This window comes from Anopheles stephensi, chromosome 3 (genome assembly GCF_013141755.1).
Source record: "Anopheles stephensi strain Indian chromosome 3, UCI_ANSTEP_V1.0, whole genome shotgun sequence".
Classification (NCBI taxonomy): Eukaryota; Metazoa; Arthropoda; class Insecta; order Diptera; family Culicidae; genus Anopheles; species Anopheles stephensi.
This window is the reverse complement of record NC_050203.1, coordinates 47,634,965-47,650,188: the sequence shown is the minus strand read 5'-3', so window position 1 is coordinate 47,650,188 and position 15,224 is coordinate 47,634,965. Positions and strand designations below refer to the sequence as shown.

The 15,224-nt window shown below is 43.9% G+C and overlaps 1 protein-coding gene across 6 annotated transcripts in view; it reads right to left on the bottom strand.

Moving 5' to 3' along the window:
* Positions 1-3,656: 3,656 nt before the first annotated feature.
* Positions 3,657-15,224, bottom strand: part of LOC118513215 (anoctamin-8) — a 29,071-nt gene continuing 17,503 nt past the window's right edge. For 2 of the 6 annotated variants that reach the window (XM_036058732.1, XM_036058729.1), the window contains 11 exons: positions 14,819-15,160; positions 14,420-14,575; positions 13,923-14,329; positions 13,576-13,828; positions 12,687-12,781; positions 10,140-10,247; positions 9,407-9,641; positions 8,729-8,842; positions 6,097-6,244; positions 5,888-6,021; positions 3,657-5,817 (listed from right to left, as the gene is read on the bottom strand). In XM_036058732.1, the coding sequence (XP_035914625.1) occupies positions 5,686-5,817; positions 5,888-6,021; positions 6,097-6,244; positions 8,729-8,842; positions 9,407-9,641; positions 10,140-10,247; positions 12,687-12,781; positions 13,576-13,828; positions 13,923-14,329; positions 14,420-14,575; positions 14,819-15,160 (2,124 nt within the window). In that variant the 3' untranslated portion in view covers positions 3,657-5,685. The remainder of the gene's footprint in view (positions 5,818-5,887; positions 6,022-6,096; positions 6,245-8,728; positions 8,843-9,406; positions 9,642-10,139; positions 10,248-12,686; positions 12,782-13,575; positions 13,829-13,922; positions 14,330-14,419; positions 14,576-14,818; positions 15,161-15,224) is intronic. The other 4 variants (XM_036058730.1, XM_036058733.1, XM_036058734.1 and 1 more) reach the window with 4 other exon arrangements.

The following is a 15,224-nucleotide window of genomic DNA, read 5'->3' as shown; positions in this document are numbered from 1 at the left end:
GCCATATTGCATAGCTCTTCGGTCTATGCAAGGCTCCATTCTGGACTGCAAAAAAGCGTTGATGAATATTTAAAATATTTAAACGACTGGAAGATACGCAGGCCATTGTTCTACCTTACTGAAGCGGGGCGGTCCGGTAGCCGAGGCGATAACGGGGCCGGTCTTCACACGGCAGAACCGGGGTTAAAATCCCATCCAGACCGCCTTCTCGTACGCAGGACTGACAACTTTGCTACGGGTAATTGAAGTCACAGAAAGCCAGAAATGGCGAGACCTCTCGAGGTTGTAGTGCCAAGGAAGGAAGAAAGCGTACTTTGTCGACAAGTCCCCTACCGTGCGGTATCTCGGCATTACACTAGATAGCCACCTTACATTCAAAGCTCGTATTGAAAACCTTAAATCTAAAACGCGCAGTCTTCTATACTCAGTCTATTCAGTCCACTCTTACAATAGAAAGCAAACTCATCCTGTACAAGTAAGTTATACTACCTGCAATTCTACATGGTATATGGATCACACATCTGGGGGTCATGCTCCAGCAGGAGAATGCTTGTTGGACAGCGAATACAAAACAAATTTTTACCAAAGATACCGCACAGCACAGCTTCACAAGGAAGCTGGAACACTTCTTGTCAGGGATCAGATCCAACAAAATCTGGATAACCTTAAACATAAATGTCTCTCATCCAATTTTAGGATGATTCAGACGTTGTTCGTTGATGATTGGGCAGGAGATTTGAAAATGTACATTTTGCAAATATTGCCTTGTTTAAAATAAGATAATTTAGGTTAGTTAGTTAGATATGTTAGATACGTAAGATCGATTAAGTAGATTAAAATAAAATATGGGATGATTCCTTTCATGAAGCTAGAGTGACCTTCCTCTATCAGCTAGTATAACTGGTCTTCATAAAAATATAGTCCTTCTGACCTTTTTCCTTCAAATTAATTAAATTCATTAGAAAACTACAGCGTAAACACTGCATGGAAGGATACCTGTCACGATGTTCAAAGTGACCTATTAATGCAAATATTATTGTAAAATAAAACCAATTTTGTGCTTAAAAAAAGTGTGATGTTTTGGAAAAGAAATTAAGAATCTTAAAACATCACTTGACAGAGTTTGACAGGATAGAACATTAAAGGAAAAGAACTCTATGGGAAGGAAGAGAGGCCAAGGGTACAAAGACGACGACTTTATGTACGATGAGCTCACAATTCTGCAGTGAATTACACTTGCCCGCCTCCGGTATCCTTGTCCTCCGTGACATGCTTTTAAACTGGCAACGGACGACTTGGCCCGTAAAATCTTTTTAAGCTTCGGATACGGATAGAGTAGATACAGAAATTGAAATGAAGCGGTGACGTGGATGTTGCAGCCTAAACATCCGGGATGTAAGATATTAGAAAATTCAAAACAGGCCGTTGCTTTCCTACAGCTAAAACCCAAAAATGTGCTGTTGTTATGCCAACTCACCCCAAGTGAGTGTAAAATCTCTTCTGCAACATGCTTACCTTGTACAAGAGTTATGTCTGTCCAAGTTTTCTCAGGCAAAAATAATTCTTGGTCACTGATAACTAGCACATCCCGATCAAACATTATAACTAAAACCTGCAAACAATCTAAAATGAAGTAAGCTGAGTTTTGTATAAAACTGGACCAAAAACATTGATCTCATTGATTTGTCCCTGGATGAAATTTTTACCCTTAAAAACTTTTAAAGCATTGGTAAATTAGTTGATGTATTGAGGTTCTGCTGACGGTAGAACGCGACGCCGGTTTTGACACGGTAGAGGATCGGAGTTCAAATCCCACCTAGACCGTCCCCTCGTAGTGGGGACAGGCATGATCTCAGGGATCAAGAAAGCAGAACTAGATGCAAAATTTATTGAGATGTGTGATGTACAGTGGTTATCAACTAGTGTCATCTTAAGTTGGCTATTGGCTAAAACAAAACCAAAAAAGAAACTTAGATTGAAGCAGACCGCAGTCAAATACACTATACAACGGAATGACCGGAACAGTAGCTACATAAATCGTACAGGAATAGGAAACATCTGGAACACCAGTGACAATAAAGTGCAACGGTACTTACTTATCCTTGGTGCTGCACCCATTTACCCAACACAGCTTAATGCTATCAGCACACTAAACCATCTTAGATAGGTGAAGACATTTTTGTCCCATTCATCTAGGTCTGTGATTCGATCCGGGACTGAACCCGGAACGGAAGACGTTACTGGCACGCTGCACATTTTCCGAGCTATTCGAATGACATCCTGTGGCCAGTGTCGCTACGCTGTCGTGAGATGAAAACGCTTTTCCCTGGTGCGCCCGGATAACGGTGGCGAACACTTGTCGCACTGTGAATGAGGATGTAAGTCTCGGTTATGGTGGCGATAGGCAGACGCAATGGACAGGGCGTAGAGTATGGCATGACTTTATGATTACCACAAATTATGTGTCGCGCGAGCATGACGTTCGTGCTGGGAGAGCTCACTCGCTGTGTCTGTCGCTTTTTCCAGCATCTGCGTGCTGCTACAATATTACGGAATGACCGCCATCTTCGCCTCGCACCCATCCAAGCCAACCCCTCAAAGAACGCTCGGTAATGATGCCTGCACCCGTGCACAGAGGAGCACCCAGCGCCACCGAACCGAGCGCCGGTTGTGGAGTAATTAAAATCCTTGTGTTGTTATCGTCTTAAAATGTTATGGCGATTAAATTAATTATGTTTTTGATTTATATGAGATGTTAGCCGGATGGCCACTGCGCTGTTCGGATTGCCCGCCGTGCCCGCCGGACCCGTTGGAAGCTGTGAAATTTTGTCCATGCCCATGCTCTACATTAAATATGATGGACAGCGAAAAAAAAAGGGGGGGGGGGGGGTTTGCTCGTGTGTGCTGTACGATCACACATGGCTCTCGCATTTTGACGACTGTCCCTGCCTTTCCGGGTGTGTTGATCGGGGACCCAGAGCTGGTGGTGACATGTAGCTTAGCTTAGCTAGCTGACATTTTATGCTTTCCCCGTCCTTTTCCACGGCACGGCTGTACGTTTCTCGCGGCCGTGTGCTTTCTGCTGCAGTCACCGTGTTCCTTTAATTGTTTGTTAATTACGTACAACTTCGAAGAAGTCGTATACGCATGCGCTACACATCGGTTGCCCGCTGGCCGTAATGCTCACGAGCAAGCATCATTCGTAACACGGCCAGCACCCTTGTGTCCTTCTCCCAGTAGTACGCTACGCTTAAATAGAAACCGTTGTAAACTGCGCACATTTCGAGGGTACTACTGGGCCTGAGATGCTGTGGATGCCGGGCCGTCGTTTTTATTACGGCCTCACTTTGACGTGCGGATTTTGCGCCTTCGTTTAGATTACCAGCGCAAAAATGCGTCCACCGAAGTAAGGCAAGGTTTTACCATGAGTCGGTCGGTAGGACCAACCGAACACCGGAAAAATGCTTACCTCGCAGTACGGGGCTTAGGTCACCGTATCCATGCCGTTGCGACCGAGCTCCAGTCCGCCAAGGGAAACGTGTGAATTTATGATGTGCTGCTTAATGTAACTGCCGCGTGACGAATGGTGCGAATCGGTCGGAGCTAGAATTAAAAGCGGTACGGTTGATGCGCAAATAAAACGCCACACGATCCGGTTACTGTTTCATGAAACATTAACATGGTGTAAGATCACTGTTTTGTTATTATTTTATTGATTTCAGTTGTGTCTAGCACGGTTCAGCCCATAGCCTCCCTAGCGCATCCAACTAGAAAATCGTCAAATTGCTGCTGTCAAGTGATCGTTTTTTTCCCCCGCTTTGTACAGCTTGATCGCCATCTTTCGAGTCGCTCGCTTTCATCACAAGCAAACTTTACGTACTAACAAGCTCAAAACAAAACCCACTCAAAGCTAATAGTAGTTGACTGATTCGGTTGCACCCATTGCTAATGATACTTCGATCCGAGATCCTCGCCACTCGATTTGCCTTTTCAGCGCAAGCTACATGCCAAAACAACCCATACCCATGTGCTCATTGTGCTTTTACCAGGCTTAAGGGGGGTTTCTTTAAATTCCGGGAGTAAATTCCCGCTCGATCAGACTCTCTTATGCGTTTACTCAACACAGCGCAACAGAAACAGCCGTGTGTGTGGTATGGTTTAACTGTACAAACGCCGCATTTCGCTCGGATATTATTTTACAGCTAAGTTTAGTTTGTTTAGCAGAACTTTAGAATTTGTCCGATTCGGTAGCGTGTTTTAGTTAGTTTTGATTTGTTTGCTTGCATGTGCAGCCGGTTGAAAGTTAGAGAACGATAGTGTGCAGTGAGTAGTAGTAGCAGTAAGCGCTAGTTGAACGAGAGGAATACTAGCTAGAGCGTTTGGCTGTTGTGGCCCAAGAGTGGATATAGAGCGGCGGTAAAGTGCCGCGGATGGTGGCTGCCAAGCACGTTGAATCACGGTTTAAAAGTAGGCTTCTCCCAAAGTACATGGCATTTCTTTTTGATTTGATTCGATGCAATTGAAATTTTGATATCCGCTGTCAATAGTTAAGTGAGTTGGCATTTTACGACCAATATGTATATCCTCTATGTTTCTCTATTCTGTTTTGTATGATTTGTTTGTTTGCCTGTGGGTGGATTGCTGGGTGGGCGTTTGTAAAAGCGGCCCCACATTTTATTGAATGCGCCTGGTAAAATCGATCCCGCCCGATGGACGGGTATGCATCGTTTCGTAATTGACAAGACGGATTGCTGTTTCTTCGTTTCTGTCTCTGTATCTGCTCTTTTGTACTGAAAAACGACCCGCAACGACGAACGCTCGTCTCTACTTTTGTAAGTAATGTTTGCTGACACAGTTGTCGCACCACGGTCTGTCTAATTGAACCTAATGCTAGCACTAAAGCTTTAGCCGCGTTTAAGCGTAAATGTACTTAATGCGCAACATTGAATTGATTGAATGCTTCTTTCTGCTCCGTAGACAACCTTCCCCTTTTTCCCACTTTAAGCGTATACCCCGTAAAATGTCCTGTAAATAAAGGTAGCCGACTGCAACTCCAATAAATAGACTATGCTAGCAAACCGAACGGCAGCACACGGTTACGGATTGTAATGCAACAAACGGATAAGCTTGCTTACCGTGGGACACAAAAACCTCTAAGCCACAAGTCTAAGTTTCTTTCTCCAGCATTGTGTTGTTGTACTTTATCAGAAGCGATTAAAAGCACCCCAAAACTAAACGTGCGGTTGCCGATATTGTCATCTAACATAAAAAAGCGTTACACTTATTGAGCTACCGAACTGTCGCGATTTTCGTAAAGCAGCTTCAACAAGCTCGGTACAATATTGCTCGGTAAGCGCTTGCCACACGGTTGTGTCCTTCCCAGTCCTTCATCGCCGCTCGCTCAGGGTAAACAGGGTGAATTGATGTGTAGATTTGTGCTTAACACTGTTAGACGTCGAACTAAACCCGATAATTGTACATCGTGACCGAACAAGGGCCGTACACTAACAGGATGTGCTGCACTAGCTGCAGCGCCTTCCTAATACTATCGGAAAGAGAAAGTAGTCTGCTGCATGCGCGGTATTAGCATATGGGGGGGGTGGCAAGGCCAAGAATCGGGAACATGGATATCTTCAAGGTATGTAGTTTTTTGTACAGTACGCGGGCAGGCCGGCGGTTGCCAGCTTACGAATGGCCATTGTTGTGACCGGACCCGCTACCATGGTTTCGTTGGCTTAGTACATCGTCCACTTGGATGAGCTGCTCGATCGGTATCAGGGACAGTTCGCCGCCCGGTGGTGGGGCCGGTAAAGCTTCCTGTGGGGTAAAAGGACAGAAATCGGTAAACATTTGGACGGGGTTGCCACCGCGAGCAGTATATACGAACCAGTGCTTCAAGCGCCATTTTTTCCGCTCGTTTTGCTCGCTGTTCCTTTAGTTTGAGCGAGAAAATGGCCACGGATCGTGCCCGTTTCACTAGGCTCTGTTTCAGACGCGACTTTTTGGCGGCAAGCTCAGCCGCTGGAAGGAACGAGAAAAAGATCAACATTTATTTCACACGCCTTTTCGCTGGCTGACTGTTTGAAGGATGCTTACCTTTGGCCTCTTCTTCGGTTGGCGCTTTTACCGAGGGGGCACTGTTGCTTGTGCCTGCCTGCTGTTCACCGGCCTTGATTGCCACGTTTGTCCAGGACGGTGCTGGTTTGAGCAACTCCGAATCCGAACCGGTAGCAAGTTCCTGCTGCTGTAATTATAAATGTACGCAAGGTGAGTGCACGATGCACATGCATGTCCCTCCGATTCGGTAGAGGCTTGCAGCGGCAGACAGCGATTATAAACGTACAATGAAATGCAGAATCTAGCGGAATCGGTGACGGCATTAGCACATACGGAACAACAAAGAAAAAAAAAAAACAGCAGCAGCTTTGTTGGTTTACCAAAACACGTTTACGAGTCACAATACGTATAAATAGACACCGATACGGGGTAGGGTAAGTTGTGGAGAGCGAGTTGAACGAGGCATGAGACAGATCGATTTTTGGTTGATACGGATATGAGTTACAATCAGATCGAAACATTAGGTTGAAAAGATAGTTATTGCGAGCTTTAATTAAAATATTTAGTGACCATTTAAATACTTATTTAGCTTGATGAGTTTTAAGAAAATAAGCATTATACAACTTTGTTCAAGAACACTGCATGAAACATTCACGTAGTTTTTTAAGAATTTAAATTACCTTAAAGGGTTTGCAGTACTTGTAATACAATTACAAATACCTAACGTCCGTTAAGAATGTTTTTAAGAGATTATGCAAACGTGAGAAGTAATGCATTTTTTGAATAAGATTTTTTTTTTAAAATAAACATTTATTGAACATAATTGTATATGCTTATAGTAAGCCGCTAATGCGAAGTAATTTTTCTCGTGTGTGAAAAAAAAACAAAACCCAAAGACTGGAAATTACTAATAGAATAACATCTTTATCATAATATATTTAAGGAGTTTGATGATTTCCAAGTAAACGCAGCATCGGAGAGAGTCGATCGAATTACAAAGATTATCGAGATTAACGGTACATTGTCGATTACGACAATAACGTATGCATAAAAAACTAACTTTACATGACGATGCCAATAAACCTCCAGCAGTTCGATGTCTATCTCCTATATGCATTCTACAAACATTTTGCTACACGTTTTCGAGTGGCTTTAAAGCCTTGACTATCTTTAAAAGAAAATGTTTGAAAATGTTCACCTCTTTTCGATCCTTATCAACAATCAATTTTCACTCTATATTGGACACCAAAGGAAAGGTTATGGTCCTCTGATGAAGGTAGAACCATAAAATTATATTGGACGCTGCTGAGAGTGTGAATCGCAAGATTTCTCGGCTTCGTCTCAGTCATTGACGATGATGTCCAATGATGTCCATCTTATCCAATATATCTTTCACCATTTAGACGGATGCTCTCGACTTTGGAACAAAGTTTAACCACGGAAAACACCAAAAATTTAGCTTATGAGGCTTCTCAAGTTTCTGCTGCATTAGAAAGATTCAACTATAATCATACTACGAACAAATCTTCTTCTCACTCCCTGGCACTACAATCTCGAAAGGTCTTCTGTGACATGACTAGCAAAGTAGAAAGCCCTGCGTACGGGGAGCAAACAAATCTCCCCATTTAAAAAAAAACTAAAATCAGTCTATTTTTTATGCATACGTCATTAATACAAAAATCTTAAATTTTCCACAATCAAAAACGTTGTCCAGTTGAGCTTTAAAACAGGACTTTCTTAGGAGGTTTGAACTTATCGTAGGAAAACAGATTTTCGTATGCTGATAATTATCTGTATATTCTGAAAAATCTCCATAAGCTACATCGCGTGGTTTTGTTTGTAGATACGTGAGGCTAGACATTTTTGGAACAACACTCATGGACAGACAACAAACAGATTATAACGTGGGATTGACAAGATCTGTGGTGGAGTAGTATGTTGATACAGCAAATCATGCGTTCTTATAGACACAGAGGGAACATGGATAATTAAAAAGACATGGGTATTGGCAGACTACAGAACATTCCCGATACAGCGTGATGGTACGAACGAATTGTCCCGAATAACAAAAGCAAGGTTGTAAATCTAGGAAAAGCGGTATCCCAGAAAGTTGGTTTTTGTGCATCCGACTGTTTCAAAATGTGCTGATGATGATAGCTTTGGTCCAATGTGGTGTGTTCTCCATTTTGTATGAAATTATCAAAACTTGTTGACATTGTGAAACAGTTGCAATGTCGCCCTCGCTTCAAAGGAAGCCCGGCCAATTTGGTAATTAAAAAGAAGAAACAGCAAACAACGAAACAGCTAAACAACGAAACAGCTTCCAGCGCATCGTTGAGAAAGCAAAACTTTCCACTACCCGAAACGCTTGGTGACCTTTCGGTGTGTTGTGTGTGCGACTGACGTTTAAAATTGAAAACCGGCGAGGACCGAGGAGTTGCGAATCGTGATAGTTCGTGATAGTTGTGCTTTCGTCCATGCGTTCATCATGCAACGCGCAACGTGGTAAACGCAGTGGCTGGCAGTGGCTGGCACGAATCGAGTGTTGCTAGAAAACGAGGGGGCCCTCATTGAGTGTGAAACGGGGGGTGAGGTGGGCTGGTGGGGTGTGGGGTGGCGGTACGGGTGATGGCTACCCTTGGTGAGTGGCGCAAGTAGTACTTCTACCAACCTTCGCTACAATACAGTCGGTACTTCTGTGAATGATGGAAGGATCGGCTGCCTTCAAGCGTTTTGCCCATTCGGCTCCTCCGCTAGGGCCAATCGTGAGATGGTGCTCGGTGTGCTACGATATTGCCGATGCGAGTGATAGACATACGCACACACGCAAACAGACATACGCAATGTATGTATGCAAGAAAATGATGACGAGAGGGAGGAATGTGAGGGAGAGGAGGACGGGACGCAGGACATTCGTCCCATGCCATTTCCCGACGGTTGCAGTGTTGAAGGATCGGGCAGGACAAAAGCATCGATCGATCGAGATGAAGATCATGAGAATAGTTGCAAAATTAAAACAAAACCGAATAATAAAAGCCATGAAGGACGAAAAGGCAGCAAATGAAAATCCAATAACACCCCCGATTGAGTTTGGGCGATTAACGCGGACAAATCCACCGGATCGGAATGGATAATTTTGAACGTTTTTGGTTGGTGTAATTGCACCCGAAAGGAAGGAATTCATTGCAGCGATGAGTGATGTTCGAGAGTGAAAGTAATAGTGTGTTGGGGAAAGATGAATGAAGGGGGGAGGCGGATGTAGGGGAATGTAGGGAAAGAAACGGACAATAAAAGAACAGAAATTCACACAATTAGCAAACGACTGGCCTTGGAACGCGTAAGCACTGACCTTCAGTCGACCCACCTCGATGTTGGGCATCCATTCCTTGGAGCGGTTGCGCGGCCGGAACGGTGGAATTTCGGCGATCCGCGGCGGCGAAGGATTGGCGGACGACATGTGCGCGGGATTCTGCGGGCTCTGGTTGACGGGCGAGTGCATCGTGGAGTGGGCCTGCTTGCGGAACGGTGGAATTTCTGGAATCTGGATCGGTTTCGACGCAACCCGAGGGCTCTGCGAAATTTCACTGTCATGGTGGGAAAAACGGAAAGCGAAACATCAGCGTTAAGCCATTGAACCCCGAGGAGGTTGAAGACACCATCACTACCAGTTGGAAAGGAGTAGGTGTTTTGTTTAACGTTTGTGTGTTACTCTAACAGGACTACTACATTCTAGGCGTTGAGGGAAAAGTGTTTAAATAGACGAAATATTAATTGCCAGATTGAAAAGCTAAGCTTTGAATTATTAGAAGAATGCGTAAAACTTGACAAGAAGAAGTAGAAAAAGTAGTGAAGATTTTTTTAATTTAAGTAGTAAATTCAAATTTTGGTAAAGCATAACAGAAAAAGTGTAGTAGGATTAATTGGTTTAAAGACAGATACACGTACAAAAACGAACGAAAAAATTGAAAAAGTCCAATCACACAAAAAGCGAGAGTAGAAATGATAACCGAAGAACAAGGTTCGTCGTCCAACACGGATCACTACGACAGGAAGGGATATCTGTAGGTCAAAACAAACCGTACCCAAGGTTGATGCTTCGCTTATCGTAAATACTACAGCTGTGCTTCATCGCTTGTCCTCGGTAGGGCGGTATGTCGGCGAGCTTAATGCTTGGCTGCTTTAGACATGCACTATTTGTACGGTAGTAGTAGTAGTAGTAGTAGTAGTAGTAGTAGAAGTAGTAGTAGTAGTAGTAAAAGAAATATTGCATGGAGACGGATTTTTGGTCGGACCAAAACATTTAAATGGTAAAAAACGGGGAAAAAAAGAAATAGAGATCGAGAAATACACGTGTGTTTCAGCTTGTTCGGTCAACTTCGGTGGAGAAAACAAAAAAACAATGCTGCTACGAAGATTGGCTTTCCCAGTTGTTTAGAGAAGTTCGCTTTCGAGCGTTTACTTTTGCTACTATGAGACAAACACTCTACATATATATTTTGGCAAAAAACATGGCGGCAAATGGAAAACATTGGCTGAATCTTCTGGAAGCATACAATGCGGACCGAGTGCTTTGCATACATACAAATATTGAACAATGTTTTATGAAATATTTAGCAAATAATATCACGCAAAAAAGAGCAAAAACATTAAAATGAGACAAACACGAAATTCCTTAAGCAGTTTTAAGAGATTTTCAATAAGCGAAAATTGGGGCAAGTGTACCACGTTAAGCAACGTTCATTCTGTAACTTCTTTCTTCGTCTATTTGTTGTGTTTTGAAACAAGACATCTAGAAGAGATCAAAGAGTTTCATAAAAAAAAACAAATGAAAATCATGCATTTCACTAGGTCATGTTTATGACCAGAACTTAGGTCCAAACTGGCAAAAGGAGTTGATTTCTTGTGCTTCATGATTTTTTGAAGAAACTTAGTATTACTGAGCGATTCATGTCACCAAAGTGCTCTTTTCGGTTTCATCTGCCGCTAGATAGAGCCATTCGTGATCCTGGCAATCCAGGTCCTGACATACGCTGATGACATAGACATGATTGGTTTGCAATAGACATCATTCTAAATATCTGTCGCGACGGACGAACAGAACATTTATAGTCCCAGTACTCACACACGCCTACAACCATATAGCCGCTACAAGGACAAGCTCTACTAGCTGTATGACGATCTCACCATCTTTAAGTGGATTGACTCGCCAGGCTCCGGTGAGTTGATCACTTCATGAGAATGACACCGGACGACCCATTCCGTACAGTCCTTTTAGACCGCCTATACGGATAGAGGAGGCGGTCAGCCAGAATAGCAGGGACAATGGATAGGCAGACGACGGCGCTGGACCGTGAGCGATATCGAGGATAGACCGTGAAGCGGTTGTAGCGTCGGATAAGTAAGTAAGTACTCTCTCTTTTCGGTTACGGATCGTTCTGCTATTTCCATTTTGGTCACTGGCCTCCGGTTTTGGGACCTAATCCACTAATTCTGATTCTGTATCACAGCAGAATCGATAGGGATGCAACAATTCTGAGCAACAATATTTACGCTTTTGATAGCTTAACAACAAAAGATAATTTTACAACAAAAGAATATTTTTTTGTCTCTGGTTTGTCCCTACAAATTAATGTCCTTTTGTATGAGCTTTGCAATGTAACACATACTTTTTCTAGGTGTTTTTTCAGGTTATTTGGTTTTTCTGAAATAATATAAGTTTACACCCAATGTTGCTACTCACCATAAAAAAGGTGATACAAATGGACAAATGCTGACAGATAAATACGGCATTTTAGGTTTAGTCAAAGGTACGAAATATTCTATGTATGTATGCTTGGTGGCTCACTTGCCCTTATCGTACACTTGCTCCAATTTTCGCAAAGCATTGTTAATGCAGTAAAAAAGCGATACGAATCACATATTCTGATTTGTGCAAAAAACTTAGCAAAGATTTTCTTGATTATAAAATTGAGCAAGGGTGTTGATGTTTAAGCCTCGGGCTGGAACAAGCACTGAAACAAGCGACAAACCTTGACGGACGTGAGTGATTTGGGTTGCACATGCCTGTCATGCTTGTTGGGTAATTTTTGGTTCTGTTTCAATTCCCCTTTTCACCTATCCGATCCCTCCAATCGCTCCAAATCACTCTCCGTGGTGCGTGTTCCCTGCACGGCGAAGTACGGAATTGCGAGCTGGGTTTAAAACCAATCTTCATTGGTTACACAGAAACTTAAGGTTTAACAAAAGTGCTAAACGTGCGGAACGGAGAAAACGAACAAACGGAACATGTAGATATGTAGCACATTTAGTCATAATATTTTAAAACGGTGATTGAAACAAATAAACCGAAGAGTATGCAACATGCATTAAGCGGCAACACAGCAACACGGTAGCGAGTTAACGAGAACTTAAGAACACGTATCGAACTCTTGACATGAATATGTTCTCCTGGACAAAAATGTTGATGAAAGGAACACAAACACACACACCTTGATGATATCGAAATTAAATGCAAACAACAAATACAGGTAATGGAACACATTGGAACGAGAGCAACGCACAAACAAACAAACAAACAAACAACAGTTGGTAAATGATAGTAGTAAGAAGGAAGAAAGTAGATATCATACCCTGAATTCGTTTGTGACGATTCTAATGCAACGGTTTGTGCAGATTGACCACTAAGAGGAGAATCTTGAAGAGGTCGTAATAATACTGTGCTTGTCTAGGGAGGAACGGGGGTTTCGTTTCGTAATTAGAATTCAGGATTAAAATCGTCGTCGACATGAGCGATATCGTTGTAAATGGAAATGGCGTTTGTGAAGGAGCAGCAACGCGTTTGATTTGCCAAACGTTTTAGGAAAACAAGAGGAAGAGGCATAAAAATACAGTACAAAGAGGTTATATGTATGAGTAAAGGTGGGAAGCAGCTTGTACTTAGGAGAAGGAAGATTTTGGGACAGGTTTTGCCCAAAAGTCTGAAGCAAACGTGGATAATCGTGGATGCTTTGCCGGAGGAGCCGTTTTCTCACGAGACTGGTCGAGAGCACGGTACAATGGTTCTATGTACAGATTTTTAGCGTCTCCTCCTTTAGCAAGATCGCAGCAAAGGAACATTAGTCCTAAATATTTATATAATTATTAGTGAAAACAGCAAAATCATTAAATAGTTATCTTATTAAATTAAAACTTCAACTATACAAGAGTTTAGGTTTAAGAGCTTAAAGTATAAATTTGGCATAATTACAAGATAGTTTAAGAAAGCAACTCTTTCTTTGGACTCATGTTCCTTTGCTGCTACCATAAGCATACGATCGTACATTCTCATCATTGCAAGGAAATCAATGGAAAGAAGAACAAATTCTTCCACGTGAAGAACGTGTCGAGTAGCAGCAGAGAGATTGTTACAAAACGGGTGAGCCAGTTAGAGTGAGATTTGGAGCGACAAAGAAAAGGGAAGAAAAAAGAAAACGCAATGCGGCGAAAGTGGGTCCCCGCCCGGGGAACACGATCTACTACCTGGGAGATCGGCGAATCTGGCGAAACGTCACGCGTGTCCATGGCAAAGATGTCCATATTATCGCAGCTGCTTTGAGAGTTTTTGTGCTGTTGTGGTTGTGGCTGCTGCTGATGCTGCTGTTGCTGCATATCTTGGCGCATTTGTTGCGCTACTGGGGATTGAACCGGATGAATGGAGAGGTTGTCCAGTTTGGCGGCGGCCCGCTCCAGTTCGCTTTCCGGGTTATTGTCGTGACTAGGAGATATGTGGAATCTTGTGGGAAACATTGAAAAGCGTAGCATCGTGAGTTGAGACTGGGATGGCCATTTCCGTCCGTTAAAGTGGGTTTCTATCATGTCAACGTTACCTGCCAACGGATTGCTCGGTTTTGTCGAAAATGTCCTGATTGCTGTTAAAGTCCTGATCGTGGTGCGAGATGGACGTGGAGGACGGTGGCGATGGTGGCGTTTGACGCGGCGACGGTCCTTTGCACTGCATCTCGCGCCGACAGTGTTCGGCCCGGGCGATCTCGGCCGCCAGCCAGGACGGTAGCTCGGGCAGCAGCCACGTCAACGCCGATCGTAATCCAAGCATCACATGCTCGAGCGCCACGATTAAAATGACCGTTTGGGTGGATGTTAGGCCGGGCCATAGGCGGGACACTTGGCCGGACAGTCCAATCAGCGCGCAGTTTACGATGACAGCTGCCAGTCCGAGCATTCCGAGCGCGTTCTGCCACGTGCCGATATTCGCCACCCGTTGACCAAATGGCCGCTAAGGTTATTTTTCGTACAATCACAAGCGAAAGACAATTCGTTTAGTGTCGATTGGTGCATTGGTGTGCCGCGTTGCAAATCATGTTACCTGGTGGACATGGGCGAGCTTGAAAGCGTCGGACCGAATCTCGAGCAGATTGTTGGCCAACGCGCACAGCCCAGCGAGTGGGAATGCGGCGGAAAACAGCACGACGTACCCCATTTGAACCAACATTTCCAGATGGTCGGAAAACGTTCCATCGTACTGGGAAGCGAAAAGGTTACATTACGCGTGTAGTTAATTAAAAGTTTACCAAGTGATTATTGCACTTAAAGCTAATCAGTTAGGAGGGCTCTAGAGTGGGGACACACATTTTCCAAATTAAATTCCTTCCGCTACTTCCCATTCGAGTCAATACGGCTATCGATGGCGAACTCCCGGTTTTGCTCGCTCTATGGCTAGAAACAGTTTTAACTCATCACCCGCTGATCCCTCTTCTGTGCTTACCTTGTACAGGGAGCTTTCAATTTCAGCCTGCCCGATCGATCGCTTCGGTGTGGTGGAGGATGACGAGTACTCGGAAGGACTTTTGCCTTCATCCGGCTGCTTCCCATCGCCGGCACCGCCCATGATGGATGACGGGGCGGACAAAGCACTGCTAGCGGTACTGGTGATGGTGGTGGTGGACGAGGAGGACGCAATGTTCGGTGGGAGCTCCTGCGTGGGACTGAGCGCACCCCACATCTTGAAGCTCAGCTTCGCCAGGCGCCATTGCTCGACCAGATAGGGCCAGGCGGACTCGCGAAGATTGCCGATGATCTGTCGCGATATCAGCAAACCAGCCAGTTGCTATCATACCGAAGTTACACGACACAGCCCGGTGAATGCATATTAGCCATTTTGATTTTCCCAG